The sequence below is a fragment of the Poecilia formosa genome, unplaced genomic scaffold (genome assembly GCF_000485575.1).
Source record: "Poecilia formosa unplaced genomic scaffold, Poecilia_formosa-5.1.2 Scaffold47, whole genome shotgun sequence".
Taxonomy (NCBI): domain Eukaryota; kingdom Metazoa; phylum Chordata; class Actinopteri; order Cyprinodontiformes; family Poeciliidae; genus Poecilia; species Poecilia formosa.
This window is the reverse complement of record NW_006799986.1, coordinates 1,032,642-1,059,488: the sequence shown is the minus strand read 5'-3', so window position 1 is coordinate 1,059,488 and position 26,847 is coordinate 1,032,642. Positions and strand designations below refer to the sequence as shown.

Sequence of the window (26,847 nt, the reverse complement as noted above, 5' to 3'; positions counted from 1 at the left end):
TAATAATCCAGTATAAAGTCGTAATAATCCAGAATAAAGTAGTAATATCAGCAGTATAAAGTTGCATTATGACCGATCAGACTCCAGACTGACTTCCTGTTTGTGTTTTCCAGAAGACAGTGGCGTGACGCTGCTGCAGCTGATCGGCGATCCTCCTCCAGAGAAGATCCCGGAGGTGGATGGCCCGGACAACAGCCCCGCCTACCTGTTCGGCCCAGAGTCCGCCACGGGCCAGCTGGCCCGCGCCCACTTCCCCAACCCCTTCTACAGGAACTTTGCCCTCATCTTCAGCCTGAAGCCCACCTCCGATGACGGCGGCATCGTCTTCTCCATCACTGACTCCTCGCAGCAGGTCATGCACCTTGGCGTCAAGCTGTCGGCCGTTCAGGGCTCGGAGCAGAACATCATTTTGTTCTACAGCGAGGCCGGCACCGGGCAGTCCAAAGAGGCGGCCAGGTTCCGAGTGCCGTCCATGACGAACGCCTGGAACCGCTTCGCTGTTGCTGTGAAGGATGACAAAGCCATGCTGTACCTGAACTGTGACGTGGAGCCGCAGGTGATGCGGATGGAGCGATCGGCGGGGGAGCTAGAGCTGGAGTCAGGGTCTGGGGTGTTCGTGGGCCAGGCTGGAGGGGAGCATCCTGACAAATTTAAGGTTGGTAAAACATGTCCAATGCTTGACATTTTGGTCAAGACTCGTGTCAAATGGCGTGCACACAGGAGCCTCTTTAATTAGGCTATTGTATTTCCTCTCCCGGTAACTTTGTACAATGGTGAATGAAATATTGAGAGAGCATCTTGGCTTTATTTACTGAAATTAAGAGTATGTCACTGGGAATCTCTGCATCATGTTTGAATTCACCAGACAATTCAGGTGTTGAGAGTTTGGCGAGTTCCACAACCTAGCTTGGCACTGTCAGGAGTTTCTATCAGGACTATTTTTGTCTCAACAGAGGCCAGTTTAACAACCTGCTAACGCGTATCGCTGCCTGCATCTCCTGGTAGGACACCACCTACAGGCCACTACGCCACATAGAGAAGTCTTTTTGATTGCTTGACGCTCCAGATCCAGCGGGAAAAGTTAGATTTTAAAACTCCTTCGTCGGATGAGTATCAAATGCTCGGTACGCACAAAATGCGCGTGTCAACATAAAGACTGCATGTAAACCTGACGCCCCTGTCGCTCAAATCGCATTCGGTCTGAACGCCGCATTAGACCAAAGTTGGAACAGGATCTAATACAATTCCTGCAGTGATGAGACTGAACTTTTTTGATTTCCTGTTGCCATAATAAATATGTGAATCTGATGACTCTCATGTGATCCATTATTCTGAAACAGGTCGACAAACATGTGCCTGTATCCCCCGGCCTTTCAAAGCTCCAGGTTTTAATCTTATTACCATCACTCAGCTGACATGTATTCCAACTACAAATGCTGACCTCAGCAATTGGGCTCCACTGCTTCAGATAAGATGCTCTGTTATTATTCACTGAATATTTACTAAGCAGTTTTACAGACATGTTTTCAATGTCTTCATTCTACGGTAAAAGTTTCTGAACATTTTTCATGCCAAAATTCCAGACTTTTCCAGACTCCTTACTCAATACAGATATTCCTGCAGAGGATGAACAAACTTATGGATGGATGGCTTGCTTACCAAATAATTGGATGAGTAAATGGTTGGACAGATGGATGTTGGTTGAACAAGTGGTTGGACGAATGGATGAATGGTGGACAGACTTCCAGTAATGTGCTAATATTGGAGCTAACTTTTCATTTAGCAATGTTGCTAATGTTTGGTGCACTTAGATTCTCATAGGTTAACTTTTCTGGACAGATTTTAAAGTGCCAATTTAGAAATTTGTTTTAAAACAGCATAAAGCAAATTTTATACTGTTTATTGCAAAACAGCATAAAACAAATTTTATACTGTTTATTGCAAAACAGCATAACATTTGCTGTTTTGCAAACTTTATGCATTACTTGGCTTAATTCTTCTGACTAATTAGAATATCTATAAACATTCACTGTCTTGAAAGGCATGAAAATAAATAGAATTAGTTTTTAGCCTGTCTAAAAGCTAAAGTATAGGTCAGTATGAGAAAAAAGTGCAAATTTAAAAAAAGACTAGGCTGTTTTTTGACATTATGAGGTGATTTTGGTACAAAGTCTGTTCCAACAGCATTTATGTTTAACCTTAACACCAACTTTAACCTAAACTTAATTCACACCATGCATAAAAACCATAAAAAAGGACCGTACTTTGGTCCCCGCAAGGCCTTCAGTCCTCTTAAGGTATGTAAATATACCAGGTCCTAGCAAAGCAACATAAACAAGTACACACACACACACACACTCAAACATGAATGGTTTATATTTATCATGGTCAGCCTGGAGTTAGGTGATATTCTTTTATCATTATTGCTTTATTACATACTAAACTTCATAAAAAAATAGTCCCACCAAATTATATGCAATGTTATCATTTACAGGTCCAAAAATAATAACATATGAAAATGGAAGTCTGGAAAAGCCTGGATTGTTTTTAAAACGGATAACATGGGAATATTTCATTCATTTAAAGGAGGCTTAAACTTTATTTGTTGATTCTAAAAGTTCCCAAATCTGTCAGTTGTGCAAATTTATTTTTTGTCCTAATTGGATTATGTTTGGCCTGAATCCTTATGTTTACAACATATATTAAATATGGCTTCCATTAAAATCCAGTGAATGTGCCACATTGACTGTTTAAACCTTTTCATGAGGCAAATCTGAAGATTTATGTTGAAGATCTGATGCAGGAGATCTGATGAAAGGAGTCGGGTCATCTGAACGTTGGAAACATTAAGATGAGAGAGTTCAAACGCAGTTCATGTAAAATCCCTTTAATGATTCACTCTGGACATCAATACATCCTAAACGGTCAACTTCAAACATGGCTGCAAAGAAAGCTCTTCCACAGACTAATGGCTCATTGATAGAGAAGATTCGCCTGCTGCTGCGAGTGTGAGGTCTTCCAGCAGATTGGATGTTTGAGGTACAGATAGCAAAACTTCACACAAACAGACGATTCAATGGAGCCACTGACATAGGGGGAATTCCTTGGGAATGTCAGGAAACCCACGGCAACGACAAACATCCCTGTTTATACGTCCGGAGGAACGTGTGTGTGATTATACGTGTCGTTGAAGATCAAACAGCGGCGGTGTGTGTGTGTGTTTCAGGGTGCCATCAGCGAGCTGCGGGTGGTGGGAGACCCCAGCGCCGCAGCGCGGTTCTGCGAGGAGGATGATGACTCCGATATGGTGAGCGACGAATAATCGCATTTCTGCAGATCAACGGCTGTATGCGCTTCATTTTCTGCAGGAATGCTACATATTTTATTTCACAAGGTTAAGGAAGATATGTCTGCTCAAAAGAAATCTTTCTGTTGATGTAATCGTGTTAAAACGACCATCTGCTGCAGCTTAACCTGAACTTGGTGGCAACATTTTAGATTTATTCAGTTCATCTTTTCAAATCTGCCAATAATGTTTATAATCATCTCATATTTTCCTGGGTTCAAATTATTTTTTTTTTACTTATATACTATATAATTTTTTGGTTTTTGGGTGATATTCCTTGTCATATTAAAATGTTTCAGATCATCATATAAATTTTAATAGCAGGAAAAATAAAATTCTGTTTTTCTATTCACATTTACTTAAAACATCTTAAAAATAATCTGTAAAAACAGACAAAACAAAAAAATATGTCATTAAGGAATCAAATCAATTTTGGTAACAGAAAAAATAAGATTAAAAAAGAAAAATGTGACAAAATTAAAAACTTCACATCCACCTAAATAACATCTTAAAAATAAGTATGGAGAGAAAAAAGGGACTAAATTAAATATGTAATTTAGAAAAATGTAGAAGTTTCTCAATCTAAACAAATAATGCATATTCATATAATTATCTGTCTAGAGGGACAAAAGGGACAAAAATTAAATAACATAGTCATCTTTGTAAAATAACAGCCCAGGTCATTTTTTCCCAAAAGATGATTTAGCCAGAAAAAAACAAAACAAACAAAAATAACCTTGGCAAAAAAATGACTTCATTATTTTAGGAAGGTGATAAATTGTCATTAAGAAATAAAGTAAAGACTAGAAAAATAGTTCAGTTAGCGAAATAATACTTTTTACAAAATGATCAGTATGGAGAGCCAAAAAGGGACAAAATTAAATATGTAATTGAGAAAGATGATAAAATAAATTTTAACATCAGAAAAAAAAGGTTTTTCACTGCAGAAAAATATTCAACATTCACCTAAAAACATCTTAAAAGTAATTTGTATGGAGGAACAAAATTAAATAATAATAATAATAATGCCAATATATAATGGAATAAATATTTAAGTCTGGTGTTCTGTTTCTGACATGCTGGGTTAATTTCACACCAAATGTAAAGCATTGAACATTCCAAAGAAGTTCCACTTTTGTCTTGTCAGTCCACATTGTTATGGAAGCTCAAAAGGGACAAAATCTCATCAATAAATAAGTCATTAAAGTATTAATGAAGTGTATCATAAAGTAATTAATTAAATGCCCAACAGACAATTAATTTATTAAATGTCATTAAATTATTAAAAAGCGTCATCATGTCAAACTCGACCATCAAATTTCACACTTCATAGTGTTGAAGCCCAGGAACAGAAACCATTAAATAATTGAATACACATTGAATTAATTATCTGCATCGGCTATTATAAGTTTACTTTTTAGTGAGTTAATGATAAATTAACAGAGTTTCAATGTTTAGATTAAAAACATCTATAATGTTTTTTTCTCATTGGTCTCCTCAGGCTTCAGGAGAAGGAAGTGGCTACGAAGAAACCAGACGGCCAAAACCTTTCAGTGAGAAACCTCAACAGACGGTATGAAAACGTGATTTTCTGACTCCTATTTTTCTGTTTAAACTGAATTATTATCCTGAAAGATTCAGTTTAAAAATTAATCTTCGGATGTTAGGAGGGATTACATGAAAGCACTTTGCTGCAAAGGGGGAAATCCGTCAGTTCACCCAGCCATGCCTGTATTTCTTAGACATAAAATGTGAAGAGCAGAGCTGTGTTTTATGTTTCAGCAAAGCCTCGAGTTACTCTGTTTAAGTGGATAAACACTCATACCTGAGGGAAGATTAAAAACTGCAGAGCTGATGCCTGGAAATCGAGCTTCGTCTGGATTTTTTCATTCAGGAAGTTTTAGGAACTGGAATTTTCTTCTAAAACTTTCCTCAAACTCCCCAGATCAGGGATGTTTCTTGCTTTATGCTAACTCGGCAACTGCTCCTTCCTGAGATGTTCAGCTTCATCTGAGGAAAATTAAGATGTCCTGTCTTTGTCTGTTGCAATCTCATATATTTATTACATCTTTTATATGAGTAAAAATTAAAGATAAGGCAGACATTAACTCCAAAAATTAACTCTGCTGGAGTTTCTTCATGTCTGTCATTTTGACAGACAGCGCCAAAAATTCCCGTCATAATCCATTCTAACGAGTCTTAAAATGGAACCTGAAGATAAAGTTTAGTGAAGTGAAGTGCGCCACAGCAAGGGGGGGAAACGCAGAAAAACCATTGAAGAACAACTCAAAACCACAACTCTCTGCATCAGCTATGCTACACACAGGCCCGTTTCCATGGCAATTGACTGACAACAGCTCCACTAACGTATCAGGATTCAATACCAAAAATTACATGCAAACATTTCCCACACAAACAGAACATTTGGTTCATTACACGTTCAAATTTTCAGGTTTGATATTTATAATATGATTACTAATAAATGATCGCTGTGGTAGATTAGCTACCGCTGCCATTAGCTAATCTAACACTGCGATGGTTGATGAGCTCATTTAGAAACCTGCTCTACTGATGATCTGGCAGAGTAATGTATAAAGTATTGCTCTTTTCTTTGTATTATAGTTTACATAGTTCAGTTTAATTTAGGTTTGTAATTTTAACTGTCTGGCTTGCAAAATGTAATAGATTATGGACCATCTAAAGGATTATGAATCTCTTCATTGTAGTTGGATAACCCAGGCGCCCCAATAAAGCTAGAAGTGGCCGTGTCCAGCATTCTTCACGCTGTCACGTCACTTTCAGGGAGTTTATCCACTTCTTCTTTTCTTTATCTCCTCAGCTTTCCTCTTTCTGCTTTCTATCCCTTGCATTTTGACACCAAGGCTAAGATGTGCTGCAGCTTCCAGCCAGTTCAAGTGAGCGCAGCACTTTTACAGTTACAGAGGAGTCAGAAAAACCAGATGTCAATTTGGATCCAATCCGATCCAAGTCGGAGGCTTCCCGCCGCCTCCAGGCGTTGGTATTTCCACTGGTTTCCCCATCAACGTGCCTTCAGGAACCAACAAAGTGGAGTTTGAGGTTGAGGTCAGGTAGTTCATTTCGGAAGTCTCGTCTTCAGCAACTTTTACGAGGATTTTTTTTTTCTCTTTCGTTCCTCCAGACATTTATTAATCAGCATGTTGTATGAAAATGTCATGTTTGGGGAAACAGCTGGCGTTTTAATGTCCACCTGCCAATGTTTTTCCATCTGATGAGGATCTGTTCACACGTCCCGTCTCATCCTCTGCCCACTTGTCCAACCCTTGCAATTAAGAGGCAAGTCCAGGCGGCGAGCCGTCGGAGGCGGAGAGCAGAGGTGAGACTTTCCATTCTGTCTTCCTGGAATCCACCGTGATGGATGGATGGCAGAGCAGGTCTTTAATGGGTCACTGCCAGATCAAGCTCCCCCCGTTAGGCATCAGGTTTCAGGTTTAACGATTGCTGCTACTTTTACAGAACATCTTGTAAAGAGATGGGAATGAAATCCAGTGTTAAAGGGGACCTATTATCCACAATTCACATTTTGCACATTTTTGCTTCCATTTGGGTCTCAACTGCTCCTAAAAACAGTTAAGTCCAAGTGCTGAAAAAAAGTCAGCTGTTTTTGACAAAAAGTTAATGTTTTGTGGTGTCAGGAAAATTGAGTTTGATTATTTAGTCACATTCCACCGTTACCTAGCAACCCCAGCAGAGTTCCATCTGGTTACCTGCCATTCCCAGTGGCATTCCGTCCCGTTACCTAGCAACCCCAGCAGAATTCCGTCCGGTGCTGAGCTCCAGCACTTACTGCATTCTTGCTAGTTGTGCAGAAGGCTCCACTTCTGCTTTTTAAAGATGTACAGTGATATAACTCTGCATCTGTTTGCAGAAATTTTCCCCTGCGAGTGTAAACGTTGAATTGGGGGGGTGGAGGCGTGGCCAGTAGCATTTTATTTGGATTTAGTGATAGAGGCCCTTAAACAGTTCAATAGAGGCAGAACCTGTCAGACTAAAACCTAATTGTCTAAGAATAATTTTGTACAAAAAATGCAATTAACATGTTTTGTATAAAACATAATCGGTCACCTTTAAGAAATACTTTTTAAATAATCTTCAGTGTAACAATTACGGTCCTCAGAAGTCCGGAGCTCCTCATATAAACTGTCTACTGCTGAAGCCATGAATGAGTAACAGGAACAAGGCCGGACTAGGACCCATTTTGCCCGCTAGTGCTAGGCTAGGATGTTTGTTTTGGTTGTATTTACCCAGACTGCTCCTGCACTGTAGTCCACTTCCTTTTTTGGAGCCGTCTCCGGTCTGCTTTGTGTCCACATGCATTTGATCCACACCAGAGTTCAACCAAACCAAAACCGAGATTTGTAGGCGAACCAGAGTTCACTTTCTTGGTCAAACTGATGGAAATAGCTCCTCTTGTCTGTCCCAACCTTGGAAAATGTTACAGGAGACGACTGAAATCTGTCCTCACCCAAAAGAGCTCCATTCTCTGACTGGTTTAATGCTCGAGTTAAACAAAACAATGCAAACCTCTGGTGCCACATTTTCTAAACGTCTGGACCAATATTTTAACAGGCCTTCACTGTACAAAACAACAAATCTTACCAAGTATTTTTGGTCTAGTTTCTAGTGTAAAAACTAATTTACAAGATTCTTTTCAACAAGAAACAGGAGCTTATTTTAAGTCAATAATTCATTAATTTTGATGAAAAAATGACTACTTCCACTGGCAAATTATTTCACTTAAGGGAAAATGTTGAAGTAATGGAGTGACTACTTTTTTATTATTGAATTAAAATAATCTGAAAACTACCTTGTAAGTTAGTTCTGTCTTATTTCAAGTGTACTAAGATGTTTACACCAGAAACTAGACCAAAGATACTTGGTAACATTTTGTGTTTTTGCAGTGTTTCCATTCTCCAGAGGGCAAACACTGAGCTAACCCCGTGTTAGCGGCTGTGGAGGCACAATATCTTCACTGACTAGAAATCCATCAACGCTAAGCAACCTGTCGTTAGCAGCCATGACGGATGGTTTAAGCGATCAGGCCATTCTTTATCACAATAATCCATAAATCAAGTTGAAATTGCAAGGATTCTCAGGTCAATCAATGCCGTGCAACAGAGAGCGGAGGATGTTTCCCTGCTGAGAAATACAGTTAATTATCATCACATCAAACCTGCGGGTGGTCCTCATTTCCTCCGCCTCCTGAACGTTTCTACATGTTCCCGTCTTCATCCCACAGGGAACAATCTGAGGTTTTCAGAAACAAAGTGAAGAAATCTGCTTCTGTTGTTCTCATTTCCTCTCTCAGGCCTGATGCGTTTATAGGCTGGCTGACTGGAGCGACCACAGAGTGATTTCAGAGAGTAAACAGGAGCCAAACGACTCAAACAATCCACACGTTATGACGGATATGCTCTGCGGTGCGAGCAGAATCAAAGGGAAAACAAATCACACCGAAACTGTTTCAAGCATTACAACATTCATAACGCCGCTGCCTTTTTTATGTTCCAGATGATTTCTCTGAAAAATTACAAATCATTTGTGGCAAACATGTCATGAAACATATTGTCGACTTTAATTTGACAAATTTCCAAATGCATTTTTAATCATTCTACTCACACAGAGCTATCAGAGGTCAAAGAATTATACTTGTTGAAAGCAACTATATTCTTTAAGATGCCAGGTTTTATTATGGAGAAGCACAAGGATTTATCTTTAAACTCCTTTATGGGACAAATGTCCTACATTATTCTACTAACAAAAGAAAAAATGTAGAAAAACAAGTCAAGGTGGTGGAAGCTAATGAAAACATCTGGATTGAGGAAAACTGCCTTTACATTTTCATGCACCTTTAAACATGAGATATCTGAAACGAACATGATTGGCTTGTGATCTACTGTTTACAATATTAGGTAGTGCTAACACCACTAGCTAGAGCTAACACCGTTAGGTAGAGCTAACACCGTTAGTTATTTCTAACACTATTAGCTAGAGCTAACACTACTAACTAGAATTAACACTGTTAGCTAGAGCTAACACTGTTAGCTGGAGCTAACACTGTTAGCTAGAGCTAACACTATGAGCTAGAGCTAACACTATGAGCTAGAGCTAACACTATGAGCTAGAGCTAACACCGTTAGGTAGAGCTAACACCGTTAGTTATTTCTAACACTATGAGCTAGAGCTAACACTATGAGCTAGAGCTAACACCGTTAGGTAGAGCTAACACTACTAACTAGAGTTAACACTGTTAGCTAGAGCTAACACCATTAGTTATTTCTAACACCATTAGCTACAGCTAATACAATTGTCTAGAGCTAACAGTATCTCTTACTAACCATCTCAAGGTTTACTTTTTCTAAGCAAACATCATTTTCAAATTGTTCTGTTTAGAGTTGCAGGCGCTGCATGTAACTGATTTTAGCCCCACTTTCTGTCTTTCTTCTGCCACAACTTATTACTATTGATGTGAGAAGCAGCCATATTGAAATGTTAAGTTGACCTTACAAGTCGTAACCAGAGATGGTCGGAGTGGGAAATCTGACTTCAGAAAAAAAACTCCAAATAAAAAGAATGAATGCTAAAAATGAACCAAAGGATGCTTCAGTAAAGCATTAAAAACATATTTTTTCCACATTTTGCATGTTTTCTACAAAGGATTTGTTTTTCAGCTTAAAGAATAAAAATCTAATGAAGATGTTAACTTTCTCTATATTTGAGGTTTTATTCTAGTATCTGATGTCTTCACCTTCACAGCCTCAGCTAGGTAAAAGTAAAGCTGTGCAAAATATGCAGAGTAAATTAGCCGCAAATGAATGAAAACAGGCGGCACACTGTGTTGTGAGAAGCTTGGGATCGTTTGCACAAGCAGAACTCACTTCCAGTCTCCCAACATTAAAGCAGTTTGCAGAACATGACTCATTTGGGCTTGTGATTAATGTTTACAGGGAGAAACTCTTTCCCATGATGCAGCGTTGTTTATAAAAGCTTTTCTCAGTGGGAGGTACAGATGGAGAAAATGGAGCAAAATCACTGCAGGTTTTAAATTTAAATTGGGATCTGCTGTTTCTCTGCAGACAGCCGATGAGTCTCTTCCTCCAATCCAACAGCCGCCGCTGGAGCGGCCAGCGCAGATGGCACAAACGGGTAACATTTCACATCATTTCTTCATTTACTTTTATGTTTTTTCACACTGGATCAATTACATTTTTGTATAAAATCAGAACATTTCACGTTTAACCCTGTTGGATCTGCTGTTTCCTGTCAGTTATTATTAAAGAACTTAAGGATTCTCACTTTTGGAGATGTAAACACGACGGAAAACTAGGGTTAGGCTAAGAAACAAAGCAATTACAGGAAAAAAGTCAAAATTACAAAAATACTACGACTCATACTCGTGATAGCAGGAGAATACAGTTGCAGTAATACTAGTAATAATAAAGTCAATTACTTGACTTTATTATTACCAGAACAAAGTCAAGTAACTTAAGTTGAACTAATACAAAAAGTCAGAATATTACCAAAATAAAATCATATTATTACAACAATAGACATAATTCAAGAGTTGTGCTGATGCTAGAATAAAGTCATAATAGGAGAAAAACATAACATTACCAGGATAGAAACGTAATATTAGTAGAATTAAGCAATTTTATAACACATAAAATTATATTAAAAAAATAATGATGCTGAGCATTATGTGAACTCATACCTTGGTACTGATTCATTTTAGTAATGCTGTGCCCTTATTCTGCTAAAATTACTTAATCATCATAATATTAGGAACTTGTACTCATAACTTCAGAACAAATCTCTTATTCTGATCCTAATACTCCACAGTACATTTGTGGCTCTAAAGATAAACTTTAGCATCAAGTCACATTGTGGGACAGACGGAAACGTTTTGTGTTTCTGGGTCTTTAAAGGGAACCGAGAGATCAGAGGGCATGAAAACACGTTGACTGATAAATGTCTCCATCTAGTGGACAATACGAGTACTGGAATAAATAAAGATAGGCTTAGAGAAAGAAGAAAAAGCTCAAATTCTTCTTTTGCTACAGTGAATCATTTGTCTCCACTTAGTCCTGTCCTCTTTGTCCTCACTGACTTCATCTCCTGTTTCTCCACATCCATTAATGTCTCTTTGGGTCTTCCTCTCTGCCCCGCCTCCATCCTTAGCACCCATTCTGCAGATATAACCATCTGAAAATGTCCACGCCATCTCAGTCTCCAAAGCATCTACCATGAGCTGTCCCTCTACGCAAGATTATTTATAGAGCACATTTCAACAACACGGCATTCAAAGTACTTTACATGATAAAAACATCATACAGTCACCAATTACGAAAAAAGCAATAACACGTTTTGTCAAATGCCATCATCAAGCAAATGCAAATATGATGAGCAACATTCCAGTTACTACTGATCAAAGGCAACTCTAAACAGGTGGGTTTTAGTCTTGACTTAAAGGAAAGAGTAAACACTTTTTATTCCCTTCAAAATAAGAGCATAAATGCTCTTATTTTGAATGAAGGCTAACAGCTTGAATTCTTAACGGTCAATAACTAAAATTCAAAAGAATTTTACTCAACTGAAAGTTTACCAAACAGCCAAGTACGTTAGCTCTTTAGGCAAAACCAAGTGCTCTAAGCTTTGTCAAAGTTAGCAAAAGCGCTAAGCGAAAAGTTAGCTCCAGTATTAGCACCTTAGCAGATTAGCGGAGCTGTGCCCACCACTGATATGGGGCACTGTCAAGAGGAAACAGACACCACAACCAACAATGCTTTTGCTAACTTAACCACAGGCTAAGTTAGCACAAAAATTTAATATTCTGTTAGCTGCTTAAAAATATATATATTGGCCTACTTTAAAATGTTGATTTAAAGAAAAAAAAGGGTCAGCATGGAGGAAGATTCTGAAAACCATTTTGGCTGAACTGATGTTTTAAAGTAGGTCATTAAAGCCAAGAGGTAGCATCAGTTTATTTCACGCTGCAGAGACGTCTGTAGCTGATAACCCGACATTTAGCCTCAGTCATGTTTCCAGAATTCATTCCTTGGAGCAGCAGGCTGCGTTTCACACCTTACTTACTGAAAGTGACTCATTCATCGGGATATCAAGCATGTCGGGTCAAATTGGGTCAAATCGCAGGCAAGTGGGAGATGTACCTCCACTTCACCTGGCCTCTAAACGACAGAATTACAGCAGGAATCCTGCTTCCTTCCCTTTCTCCTTCTGGGATCAGGGATCGTTTGTTTTTCTCTGGGATGCGGTCGTTCATCATCTATGAGGTTTTCATCAGGATGTTAATGGATGTGTCCCGTGGATATGCTTTCCAGGTGCAGTCGCTGCTAAAGGAGAAAAAGGCGACAGAGGGGAGAAAGGAGATCGGGGCCCGACGGGGCCGAAGGGAGACGCAGGCTCCGGCTCCCAAGGGAGAATCCGCGGACTAAAGGTCGGCCAGACAAAACGGAGCATTTTTTATCCAAAATCACCTTCCAGAGGAAAAATACGGAGCTGCAGTTACACCAGTTTTTAACTTTTCCATACACAAGTCAACAAGCAAAACTGGTACAGAAATAAATAATATTGAAATTCCTCTCAATGGCAAGAACACAAAAAGTGTAGAACGAAAAAACTGATTCACTTTGTTATAAAAATCAAAGCAGCCGAATCTTTCCTCGGGGTTTCCCAAGGAAAACACGCTAAGCCCGGTGGCAGGAGCCAGTCACCCAGCAGCCCACCGTCTTTAAAAAATGTTTAAAAGTGGACAGGAAATTTGAAAATGTCACTTGGTAACTATGTGTTATTGGAAGACACGATAAATATACCTAAACAGCAACTAAAGTGATTTAATATTTAGAAAATATTTCATTTGATTCAATATTCCAATTTGTATTTACATTTTAGCTTTTACATCATCAGTAAAAGTCTTCCAAAGCAGTTTGTAGTTGAGTTACACCAAATCAACACTAGAGGGAGCTAGAAGCCCTCAAGTCAACACCACCAACCCAGCAGCTTATTCTAATTTTACTAAGATATTTTGAGGGGAAAAAAAGGAAAACTTCAAGTTTGGGTGAATTTTCCTGCCATTTGCTCAACAAAAACAGGAAGTTTTACTAAAGTTACTTAGCGTATTTTTATTTTCCCATTTACAGCGATTTGTACTGTACTCTTAAACTGGATTATAATTTATACCACTGTTTTTCTGTTTTATTTCCAGGGAGAACCAGGTGAAAAAGGAGCAAAGGTAAGTTACAGCTGTCAGATTACCAATTAATTTAAAAATATGAAGCAACAAAACAGATTAAAAAGTCGTCGTTGTCGACTTGTCAGAGGATGAACAGATCCGTTCAGAGAGGAAATCTTCTTGTTTTTGATCTGATATGAAGAGAGACAAACAGTTCTGAGTTTCCTGACATGAAGATATAAACCTGTTTATATGAGGGTGTAACAGTAAACGGTTTGGTACAAGCCTGAGCGCCGAAAGGCTTAAATGAGAAATCTGACCAATATATCCAGGCAGTCTTTTCTTTTTTATTGTCATTTTTGTGTTAATTTTGATTAATGTTTATTATTTTCAGTTCACTTTTTCATGTTCTTTACCGTTTCCCGGTCTCTCATATGCTAAAGCTACCTTTTTGAATTAAGACTGTTTTTTTAATTATAAAAATAAAAACCCTAAAACCCCCTCTGGCACTGAATATGACTAAGATGGCTGTTTTTGTAATTTTTTTAGTTCAATTTGTTTTTCAACTCTTGGCTAATTCTTTATTTTGCTGATTTGCAAATGTTTAGTCAGCGACCTGAAAATTATGTATTTTCCAACAATAAGCTACAAATTCACATCTCCTAGCCATCAGCTCACCTATCTGGCCAGTAGCTCGCAACTTAACCAGTTAATCTGCTGACGAAACTGGAGACGCAAATGTTTTTGCCTTATTGATTGAAATCAAGCATGTTGTCGTTATTAGCTGCTCTTATATTAAATTTGGTGAGGCATTCTTTAAACATTCGTTTAATCTATTGATTTCTATATGAGAAGTATTAGAAGTGTCATGATGTGGACCCTTCCTTTGTTCCAGGGCAGTGCAGGTTTTGGATATCCGGGTTCAAAGGGTGAACCAGGCCCTCCAGGACCACCTGGGCCCCCTGGATCTCCAGGAGCCGCAACTCAGTATTCAGTTGACCGAGACGGGTCAGTTGTTTCGAAGGTTCCTGGGCCGCGCGGACCGCCTGGACCTGCAGGTCCTCAGGGGCCACCAGGAGAAGATGGAGAACCAGTGAGTGGATCTGAAGGAAAGACGTGTGACTTCTCTGGAGACGCTGAAAGTCACTCAGGTGTTCTTTGTTTTGTTCCCGCAGGGTGATCCCGGTGAAGATGGAAAAACTGTATGTAGTTTCTGCTTTTTCTTTCAAAATAAAACGTTTCATGGGCCGAAGATCATATTTGTCTTTTAAATAGGGGCCTCAGGGACCTTCAGGGTTTCCAGGAACTCCGGGTGACGCTGGAGCTAAAGGAGAGAAGGTTAGATAAACCCAGTTTGCAGATTGTTGAAGGGTTTCAGTTTAAGTCCTAACGAGGCGGGTTCATACAGGGCGACTGTGGAGAGGGCCAGCCCGGCCCCAGGGGCCCCCCAGGGCCTCCAGGACCACCGGGTACAGGATACAGATCTGTGAGTCACATCCTGCTCTGAGGTAAAAACTTCCTTCTGCTTTCTGCAGCTGATTCTAAAACAAATCTTTCAGACATTCGAGGACATGGAGGCCTCTGGATTCCCCGATTTGGTCTCCGTTCGGGTGAGAACAAACAGAAACGGCCTTCTCTGGTCCTCGTCAGTCACACCAGAATCTATTGGAGGTGGAAATATTGTTAATCTTTATAATTGTTGATGCAGGGACTTCCAGGTCCCCCAGGTCCCCCAGGTCCCCCCGGTCCCCCGGGTCCTCCCGGTCTTCCCTCATCAAGCACGTCCGTGAACTCTGGAGCTTTTGGGCCTCCGGGAAAAAATGGAGCACCTGGCCAACCTGTAAGTGGAACAGTCCACTCCAATCGGAACCCACTGCAGGAAACTAGGAGCATCCAGATGAGTGGATGCAGGGTTTCCGACTGAAAACAGGATTTCACTCGTCTGCATTCTCTTCTTTTCATGCTAACAAACTGCCTGCTTATGCTGATGATAGAATGACTTAACCAAAATCAAGTTCCAACAACCAAATCTTTTGCGCTTTAGGGTCTGCCTGGTTTACCTGGTGCTGATGGTTTTCCAGGAGCTCCTGGCCCCAGGGGCGAAAAGGTACCAATTTACTGGAACATATGATTTATCACTTATATGCTAACACCATCTAATATGCAGCAAACATCGATTCCGCCTGTAGAAAATAGATTTTTAGTTAAAAGTTTGAATTAAAACACGTGATATCTGTCAAACCATCTCTTCCACTGATTATAGTAGATAATGATCGAATCCCCTACTCAAACATCCTTCTAACAATACAACAAAAAAATTTAAGAAAAGTGGAAAAAGCAAACAAGGTGGATTAGCAGAGCTTTTCAGGATGTGCTTTTGCAGAAATTGTGTCTCATTTTTAAAAAAAACCCTCAAAAAACCTAATGAGGTGAATAAAAGATTCAAGTTTTAATTTTGCTGTGAAAAAAATGTTTTTTTCCTTTGTTACGTCCTTAGGGGGATTCAGGCGATCTTGGACTCCCAGGAGCAATCGGACAAAAGGTGTGACATCACTATTTTTAATTTTAACTTAAAGGTGAAAAGTTTATTGCAAAATTACCAAGAAAAGTGAAAAAAGTGAGTTTTTGAGACCCATGTTTCTCCTCCACAGGGATCTCTAGGAGAACCTGGTTTACCGGGACCTGCAGGAGAGCCTGGACTGGCTGGCCTGCCAGGACCCATGGGACCAGTTGGTCCTCCTGGACCTCCTGGGCCTCCAGGACCAGGTCATCGGGTTGGATTTGTGAGTTCAATTAACATGCAAAGAAATTAACAAGCAGACATGCTTGCTAACAAAGTAGTATGCCGTGGTGGACAGACTTCCACTAATTCGCTGATGTAGCAGGTCTATTTTTTTAGCGCTTTAGCTAACCTTGAAAATGTTTGGCACAGTTAACTTCCCCTAAATTAATTTTTTCCTGATAAATTCTAAACTTTACTTCTGTTGATGTTCTTCCTAACTTTATTTCAAATAAGAAACATTCAGGAACAAAATCAAAAACAGAGAAAAAATATAACCAATGTCTAAGGAGAACATAGAACACGTAAACTATAAGGTCGAAATGAAATTGCTGCTCAAGGGTTGTAGTCTTTCCAAGGGCTGAACTAGTTTGAATTGAAGTTAATGCTTAGCATTAGCTTCCGCAAAATACCTTGTTGGTGTATAGATTTACCATTAGTAGAGCTAGCTGTTCTAACTAGCTGTGCCCAGCACTGGCAAACAAACTTATGGGGGAAGGAGGGTTATGGTATGAGAAACAAGTCCATGATTAAAATGCATAGTCACTGGTCGCTACGGTAATTCCCGCCTTTTCTGTAATAGCCCTGCCTATAAAAAGGTCTACACTATCAAAAATCTTCAATGCTGAGGTGCAGAAAATTGTGAGTACAGCATAAACCACTGAAGTTATGAGTTATGCCAGTTCAGTTCAGATTCAGTCAATTTTCTGTGAGCCATCAAACAGGAAGCTGGGCTGAAATTTCTCAATTTCGCAACAAAAGTCCAGCGAAAACCAAAAGTATAGCATACTTTTCTTAATCAAGCTGCACAGCTTTTGTTTTAACACTGATAGGGAAACAGAAGCAAGAGTGGTACATTGTAAACGCCTGATTCCTGATGCAACAACATAATTGGGCTAACTAGCAGCAATACGAGCAGATAAACACACTTCATAATGAATGTGTTACTTTGCCCTAAAGCCGTTTCTCTTGTTCTTCAGGATGACATGGAGGACTCCAGTGGGATTTTCACTAATGGACTTCCTGGTGTCAGAGGACCAGAAGGGATACAGGTACCTTAATTACTCCAGAAGTCTAATAAAATATGGATTGAATTACGTTTAAACTAAATCAGCCCTAAATGCATCTTTGATCCGTTAGGGTAGAAATGTTTATTAAAAATGTTAAAATAAGCTTAATTTAATTAAATGAAAAGGAATATCAAAGCGCAACTGTTAATTACTTACTTTGGCTGTGAATACTTTTAAATAACCAAAGTACATGTTGTATTTTCAGGGACCTCCTGGTTTACCTGGACACCCAGTAAGTAACAAGCTACAATGAAAGGTTAAAAGAAGAGCCAAAGGGTGGCCTTCTGCCATAGTTTGTCAGTTTTCAGGTTAAACATGAAAATGTTAAATGATAATCTCCAAGTTTTTAAAATTGGCAAAGAAAAATTGGAAAAAATGTTGAAAAGTCTGGAAAATGTGAAATATTTTTGGCAGATAGAGACCAAAGCAGACAAATTCAAATTTTTTGTGTAAATTTAACATATTTTACTTCTTTTACAATGTTGGTCTAAAATAAGAGCAGCTTAAAAATATTTACATTAATAGGATTTTGTTCTCATTTGTTTACACTTTAATAAAACCCAACTTTCGTCCTACTATAACAAATCTAGTTAATGTTCTGAAGTTGATAACTGGAAAAAACTTTCAAAGTTTCTCTCATTCTATCAAAATTTGGCAAATTTTTTCCTCAGCCAATCAAAAGGTTCAAAGGTTTCAGATGGTTTTTCTTCTTTCCTTCCCTGTAAATCTACCATTGCAGGGTAAACCTGGTTTCCCAGGAATTCAAGGTCCAAAGGGTGAGCAGGGTCTGGCAGGAAGAGACGGACTACCAGGCCTGGATGGCTTCCCAGGACCGCCGGTGAGAAAAACTGAACTTAATGTGAAAGCTGTACAGCACAGGATGGTCGATCAGAGTCTGCTGATCATCGAGATTTGCATACATGGATCATGTTATCTGATGCAGAGCTCAACAATTAGGTCTGTTTTTAATCAATTTATAACACAGACTAAATTCTAAATCTGTGGATCATCTGCTTAAAAATTACAAAACAAGCTAATTTAATCCAAGAAAGTGACCTTGAGGCATCTCTAAGGTCAAAGTGCTTCAGCTAATGGACAAATATAGACTGCAAATAATTCTTCATCTGCTAATAACAGCTACATTTCTGTTTAGCACATTAGCATTTTGGCTAACTTTGAAAACATTTAGCCCACTTAGCTTCTCTTAAATTAATTTTTCCAGATAAATTCTTGGATGTTTTGTAAACTTTCAGTTGAATAAAGATCATTGGCCAATGATCAAGAATTCTTCAATTAGTTAGACTTTTATATTCATGCTCTTATTTTGAAGTGGGTGAAGACAGCAGTCATGTTTCTTCTCCTCATGTTCTCTCTTTTCCCCCCCAACAATTTTATTTCACAAAAGAAACAAACAGGAACAAATTAAAACATATCCTTAGATATTTACATGCTTGTGAAGGGAATTAGGTCCACATAATGTCAGCATCAAATATCATACCCCAATTATCAGGGCATGGCATTTAAAGGAGCAGTGCTTTTTTTGATCTATAAAGCTGTAAAATGTTGTTTCTCCTGATCTTGACAGGGACAAAAGGGTGACAGAGGTGACAAAGGAGAGACGGTAAATATCATATTTGATCTTAGCTAAATTCCAGGTACTATATGTGAAATTTTTACCATTAATACAGAACGGTTTTATGTTGCTTTTGTGGTTTATTTAGCTTAGTTTTGTATGTGATAACAGATGGAATAGTCATCGTTGGTGGGTTAATTTGTTTTGACAGGGTGATGCTGGTCGAGATGGAACCGGACTCCCAGGCCCACCTGGTCCACCTGGACCACCAGGACAAATAATCTACCAGCCATCTGACAACGTGAGTTCACATAGAACAACTACAAACTTCAGCCCATTTCAGCCTCTAAATCGTAAAATGTTTAACTTCAGCTGGCAGTTTGTGTATTTTTCCATCATGTTGCATTGGTAAATTTCAGGATGAGTTGATTAGGTCTCTGCATTTTCCCCGAATGTTTAAGAAGAAACATTAACTGGTTTCTTGTTCTTCTCAGGGAGTGGCTGGTTTACCTGGTAGAGCTGGATTTCCTGTAAGCTTTCAGTGTCTTATTTGATTCCCTTGTTCTTCATTATTTATACTATCATTATTTATAGCATTAAATACTATTTTTAATGCTTGGACTTTAGTTGCAGAACATTTAACCACATCTAAACAATGAAAAAAAATATTTTCAGGGTCAATACAATGATTTGCTCAACAGTTTCCAGGCTGACCTGCATGGCTAATTGTAATGATTGAGGTTGTTTATTTCTAATCTCTCACTTGAATATTTTTATTCGCTTGCCAGGGTCCTGCTGGACCGAAGGGGGACAGAGGTGACCCTGGTTCACCAGGTTATGGCCTGAAGGTGAACTCCTGTTATTTACATCAACTGGTAATCAAGCTGCTAATCATTTCCATCATCTTCATCATCAGTTTTGTGTGTTCAGGGTGAAAAAGGGGAGCCAGGCTTGATAAGTGGACCAGATGGAAATCCTTTGTATCTGGGAGGCCTAACAGGCACCAAGGTGAGTCTCATCATCCGTCCATTTATTCCCATTAGCTCCTTCTTGTTCCCGTTTGCTATGCTAATTATCTCCACTTTGTTTCTGTAGGGAGACAGAGGACTGCCAGGACCTATCGGACCTTCTGTAAGTTTGCATTTTCAAGATTTTTAAGTGTCTGCAATTATTTATTCAATGTTTTATTATATTATTTTGTCTGGTTGCAGGGTCCTCAGGGGCCTCCTGGACTGAAAGGTGAAATAGGAATGCCAGGAAGACCCGTAAGTACATTTATTTCAAAGTTTCTGAGGCTTTATAAAGTGCATGAAAAATGATTAGTGATTTTTATCCATCAGGGTCGTCCAGGTGTGAATGGATACAAGGGTGAAAAAGGAGAGCCAGGAGGGGGTGCAGGTTATGGCTACCCGGTAAGTTGGATTTGTTTTCCTGTACTGCATAAATATTATGCAAAAATCACATTTTGCACTTTTTTGTACTTATTTTTTGGGTCTCAACTGTTTCTAAAAACAGCCACTTACAAGCACTAAAAAAGAAAAAAGTTGCTTTTTGAGTTAATATTTTTTGCTGTCTGAAAAAAAATCCATTTGAAAAAACCTCCAGAATGCAACGTCACAATTCAGCAGGCAAAGTTCCTCACCTAGCAATCCCAACTCGTTACCTAGCAACCCCAGCAAAGCTCCGCCCTGTCACCTAGCAACCCTAGTGGAATTGCTTTAAACAGGCAGAACTGAGTAGACTAAAATCTCATTTTCTAAGAATGATTTTGTGGAAAATTGTAATGCATCACCCATAGACCTATCCCAACCTGGTGAAGGAAGCATAATAGTTTCCAGTGTGAGTCTGTCTGGGTTTTTCTTTTTCAGAACAGCTTTGGGCTTGGTTTACCTGCCACAAAATGAAATATAATGTTTTAGTAAAAGGTTGTTTGACCATCTAAACATGGCCTAGGAAAATTAATCTGCCAGTAATACGCCGACCACTGGGAACATATTGAGCTTTACTCGACAGCATCATGAGATGGAAAAGTTGGATGTGAACGTTCAGCCATGTCTTCGTGTTTTTGTCAGAGCTACGCAGACTGTTCCTGTTACCTAAACAGCGTTTCATTCTGAATCCATAAAGTCGTGCGTTTCCTTCAGGGAGTTGCCGGCCCACCAGGACCCCCAGGACCACCCGGACCTCCAGGCCCAGCCATTTCTCTGGATCGCCTTAATGTGAGCCCAAAAGAGCCACGTCTAGTTTTCCATGCCAAGTTAATGCAACTCATCTACCTCCAAACTGATTCTGTTCCTCTGTTCATTCTTTAGCGCTTTGATGAAAACTCAAGGGGTTACCAAGGTACGGGCGCCATAAAACAATTTTAATATAGATTAAATAATTTACAAGCATGTTTCAAGGGTTTTAAATGTTATTTTCTGGGAACTTTAAGACTACTTTCTAACCTATAAAGTAATGGTGAGGTAAAAGTGGGCGATCAGACGTTAAACATCGTTTTCACGGAGCTATATTTGTTGTTAAATGCTGTTTTTCTGCTGCAGTGGTAAAAGGAGAAAAAGGAGAGCGTGGCGACCGTGGATCTCCTGGGATCCCAGGTAATCCTGAAACATTCATCTCTGTAGTCCTTTTCCAGAGTATCTTCATCACTAAAGTATCTCCTCGTCTTCCTCACAGGAACTGCGTCGAACTTTGATATCTATACATTTAAGGTAACCCGCCTCATCTTGTCACCTCAGTTTAGTTTTCTCGGACTTTGGGATGGCAGTAAACTGACAAAAGATCGTAATGTTCTTCGACAGAATGAGCTGAAGGGAGACCAGGGAGATCCAGGAGTGAAGGGGGAGAAAGGAGAGCCAGGTGGTGGATACTATGACCCACGTTATGGAGCACCAGTGGGCCCACCAGGACCTCCAGGAAACCCAGGCCTACCAGTGAGTTCACAGAGAGCCACACACTTACAACGCTCAACAGCCACTGCTAGCTAAAACATTAGCTGTGCTAATGATAAACATTAGCTATGCTAATAATAAATGCAATACCAACATGGTAATTACGTGAAGCTAATGTTAAAGTCAACCATGTGGACCTGACCTTTCAGTCTTGATTTAAAACAAACAAACTGAATCTGCAGTTATTGCTAATGCTAGCTTGTTTTCAGCTAGATGCTCCAGGAAGTTGGAAAGGTTTGCAGATGCTGGTTAGAGTCATCTGTCCGTTTTTAAATTTCAAAAACAATCTTCTCATATTGAAAAAGTTTAAGACTCAAAGTTTACTCAGTGGTGCTCACATTTTTACTAATCTGCTTTTTCATTTAGCAATTTTGCTAATTTTGAAAATGCTTAGCACACTTAGCTTTTTCTAAATCAATTTGTATGGATAAAATCTGAAGTCCGAACTTACTTGGCAGTTTTGTAAACTTTCAGTTGAACAAAGTTCTGAGTTGAAGTTTTGGTCATTAACTTAAGAATTCATTAACTAGCTAGATGTTTTTATTCATGCTCTTATTTCATTAGCTTCTCTTAAATGCCGTACTGGTATAACACTTTACCCTTAGTGGAAATAATATTTAGGGTTAGCATAGCTGCCTTTTTAGTTAGCAGTGCCCAACTCAAACCTAAACATAATGAAAGAATAATTAACATTTATCATTAATGAACGAAAGCGAATAAGTTTAAATTCTGATTTACCAGACAATAAATTGTGCATAACGCAGAACAGCTAAGTGAAATGATAAAACCTGAAGAGGAACATGTGAGCGAGTAAAACATATTCCCTCGTAGCAAATTACCACTGTTCTGAGTGGTTTTAGTTTCAGAACTAGAATCTCTTTTGAAGAAAAATCATGATCCGTTTCCCCTTTCCTGTTAGGGTCCAAAGGGAGAGTCTATAGCTGGGCCTCCTGGGCCACCAGGACCTTCTGGACCACCAGGTGTTGGCTACGATGGCCGTCCAGGTCCAGCAGGACCACCTGGTCCTCCAGGTCCTCCTGGGAATCCCTCATTTTCTGGAACATACAGACCTAATTATCGTAAGTAGTTTTTTCTGAGCCTGTTTTTAGCCAGGCTGTAAAAAACACCAGACCTCCATCATGAGACATCAATATTGGGCCATGTGATCACCTGAGCTGGTTTGTTTCAAGAGACAAACTGGACGAAGAAATTAAATAGTTGAAGTTAAAAACCTGGCGACATTAAACAGCAGCCCTTGTTAAATGTGTTGTAATGAAAGCAAGAAAAAGATTGAAGCTATTTTTCCAAGACACCAACTGCGATATTGGTGTGGAAGAAGTGAACTTTGGCACAGTTTGAGTACATATGTGAATGCCAAGCGGACCAGAGACCGCTCAAAAAGCAGGAAATGGACTACAGAGCAGGGCATTCTGGGTAAATACAACCCAAAAAAATAAATTAGCCAAGTGCTAGCAGGAGAAATGGCTTGTGGTTTTAAGCCAAACACAAAACAGACACAAATCTGAAAATCTGAAAACAAAAATCTGACATTACATTTTTGTTTCCCATTCGCAAGGAAGGAAGTTGAGTCTTTTTCAGAGGTTTTTGTATCGCTTCCTTCGGTGGTTCTTGGTGCAGCGCCCCCACAGGCCAGGAGGGGAACAGGTTGCTCAAAGGGTTTGGTTCGTTTAACTCGGCGCAGAGACAGAGAACCACCGCAGCTAAAAATGTAACAAATGTTGATCCCCAGTCTAGTCTACCAGACTATCAGGTGTGAAAGCATCAAATAAAAATGAAAAGCAATTGAATATGTAAGTATTATTTTAAAAACTGATGGGTCCAAACAGATGACACCAAAATTCAAAACAATGTCTGGTACAGCATATCAGCACTAACATGCACGGTAGTGGAGGAATAATGATTTGGACTTTAATTCCTTGTAGCTTTCCTCTGTAAACCAAACTGCTTTAGAGCCAAAACACCAGGAGGAACTGGTTGGGAGTTTTTGTACAGATTTGTAATATTTCAGACCTTTTTACTAACTTCTGTTTGTGTTTTGACTTGAAGCTGTCAGCGTTCCTGGACCTCCTGGTCCGCCAGGCCCACCTGGAAGCCCCGGCCTCTCCTCTGGGGTACGAGCACCTCTGTATTTTAAATGACCTTATATCTGTCAGCTAATGTGCTATGCACCTATTCTTACAGTTATTTATGCTCTAAAGATGGTTTATTACTTCCCCAGGTGACGGTGTTGAGGTCGTATGACATCATGATTGCGACGGCCCGGCAGCAGCCGGAGGGAAGTCTCATTTACATCCTGGACAAAGCAGACCTCTATCTGAGAGTGCGCGACGGACTTCGACAAGTCCTCGTACGTCTTCACACCACCAGCTTCATTTCCATGAATATGTGTCATTATAATGTTCAAAGAGTTTAATGTAAAGTATTAACCGGCAGTTTTTCTCCTCAGCTCGGAGATTACAGGACCTTCTTTGGAGATCTGGTGCGTTTTGAAGAGTTAACTCGGTTTGACGTTTCCCGACTCTTTCTGATCTCTGAGTCTCTTTGTTTTTCATGTAAAGGGCAACGAGGTGGCAGAAGTGCAGCCCCCACCGGTGGTGGTGTACCCCCACGCCCCAGAACGGACCTCCAACAACGGAGCGGGTCATTACTCCCAGAGCAGCACGGTTATCCGACCCGTTGAGCCCCCGCTGCGGCAGCCCAGCCCCCCCGTGGCGCCAGCTGCTGACTCATCAGAATCAGGAGTGAGTACAACAATTAAAACATGTCACTGCAGTATAAACATGACAAAACAGACACCATTTTTCTCTTAACCACTCTTTAAGATGGGAAAGATAAGAGAACTTGCCACTAAATGCACTCAGAGTTGTTTTGATGTCAATCAATTAGAAAATGGCTACAAAAAAATCTACTGATCTAAACATCTACAGCAAAGCCCATTGATCAAATTAGGAAAAATTCCACCAAAGTGGGCGGAGCCAAGTGATACTGAAGGGCGTGGCCAAGAGTTTGGACGATCGCAGAGGGTTAAGCGAGACCCTCTGGCAAATTTTTATCTGAAATGTGACTAGTGGCAAATCTGTCGACTTTTTTCTGTCTTATTGGAGACTTTTTTTGCTCTCCATGTTCACTGTACCAACTCCTGATTCACCACAAGGGGGCGTGTGTCTGAGTGACACTTTTTTTTTATACTGCAGGGCTGTACCATTGGAACCAGTAGGAAAATCCAACTGCAGTAGCCACTGTTTAAACCAAAGAGGGCAGCACTGAGACAGTTTTAAGCTTAACATTGCAAAATTAAACAAAGTCACACAAATATGCACAGAAACATAGGGATAGCAACCTTAGGGACCAATTTATACATTTTATCTGCAAAGTTGACTTTGATTTTAGTTACCCTTTAAAGAAAGTTTAAATAATAAACTCTGACCAACAAGGCGAAGATCCAGGTTCGTCTTCCTGCGAGGAAGATGGTAAGAGAAGTGAATACGTCTCCAATGCTCAGCAAAGACCATCACATCTCCATAGCAACCAGTAGACCATCTACATTCCTCATCTGTCCTACCATCACAAATATAAACTCTCCAAGAAATTTAACTAGACAACCAGCTCTGGTCAAACCTTGTCACATAAATTTACAATACGAGAAAACATCTTAACATAAAAAGCTAAAGCTAGCCTCTCTTCTCTTTCAGCTCCACCTCGTAGCGCTGAACGCGCCTCAGACCGGCAACATGCGAGGGATTCGCGGGGCGGACTTCCTGTGCTTCCAGCAGGCTCGCGCTGTTGGTCTGAAGGGAACGTTCAGAGCCTTCCTGTCCTCCAAGCTTCAAGACCTCTACACCATCGTCCGCAGGTCGGACAGGAACGGATTCCCCATCATGAACCTGAAGGTAAGACAACTGACCAGATACATCCTTTACTTATCTAGCCAAATCTAAATTAAAATGTATTTTTACAAGAACTGGCCACAAAAGCTGTAAAACATAAAATGAACAAACTTCAACAAAAGTTAACGCCAAGGAAAGTAGATGTTTCTACATCTACTACAATCCATGATTTACAATCCAATCATGGATTGTAAAGATCCAATCCATGATTGGATCTTTACAAACACTAGTCAATACCCTGTCAAGTAGCATTAAGGCTAGGCACTTTAGCTTCCCAAGAAGAGGTTGTACTAGAGTCATTTTGACTGAATGGGTCAAAAAAGATGCTGTGATGATCTATTTTTACCTCTGACTTTTTAAAATTATGAAATCTCAAATACACTTACAGAGAATCCTGTCTGTCAAATGTAGTTTACCATAAATAACTAGGTCAACTCGCTACTCTAATAGCTGCTTTTCATCTGTTTTCTGAATCTGGTGCTTTGAAATTATCAAATTTTTGTTCATGGATTTCTTTTTATGAGTCTGACCGTTTCCTTCCTTCCCCTTTCAGAACCAAGTGTTGTTCAGCAGCTGGGAGTCCATCTTCAGTGAGGACAGCAACAAAATGAGGGAGAATGTACCGTTATACTCGTTTGACGGCAGAGATATCCTCAGGGACAGTGCATGGTGAGTCTTTGTTAACCGTTCCAGATTTTAATCCGTGGCCGTGTTTGTTTCCACGCCTGATTTAAAGTTGTTGTTTGTTTTTTGTTCCCCCTCCAGGCCAGAGAAGATGGTCTGGCACGGATCGAGCCAAAAGGGCCACCGGCAAATGGATCATTACTGTGAAACGTGGCGGGCGGGCGAGCACGCTGTGACGGGCCTGGCGTCGTCCCTGCAGAGCGGCCGCCTCCTGCAGCAGACGCCCAGCAGCTGCTCCGGCTCCTACATCGTCCTCTGCATAGAGAACGCCTTCACGTCGCCCTCCAAATAATAAATCCATCCTCTGC

At 39.9% G+C, this 26,847-nt stretch overlaps 1 protein-coding gene across 1 annotated transcript; it reads left to right on the top strand.

Moving 5' to 3' along the window:
- Positions 1-37: 37 nt before the first annotated feature.
- Positions 38-26,847, top strand: col18a1a (collagen type XVIII alpha 1 chain a; the record flags this gene model as incomplete). Its single annotated transcript, XM_016671604.1, has 39 exons — positions 38-655; positions 3,227-3,307; positions 4,848-4,919; positions 10,462-10,531; positions 12,724-12,839; positions 13,608-13,634; positions 14,470-14,667; positions 14,750-14,776; positions 14,850-14,912; positions 14,983-15,060; positions 15,134-15,184; positions 15,283-15,414; positions 15,619-15,681; positions 16,072-16,116; positions 16,226-16,357; positions 17,334-17,405; positions 17,629-17,655; positions 18,163-18,261; positions 19,009-19,044; positions 19,208-19,297; positions 19,491-19,526; positions 19,785-19,844; positions 19,927-20,004; positions 20,092-20,127; positions 20,208-20,261; positions 20,337-20,408; positions 21,141-21,215; positions 21,309-21,339; positions 21,540-21,593; positions 21,673-21,707; positions 21,798-21,929; positions 22,867-23,026; positions 24,015-24,079; positions 24,187-24,315; positions 24,415-24,447; positions 24,527-24,709; positions 25,661-25,858; positions 26,409-26,524; positions 26,621-26,847. Coding segments are annotated over 39 exons (3,855 nt in total), but the record flags the coding sequence as incomplete, so codon positions are not given.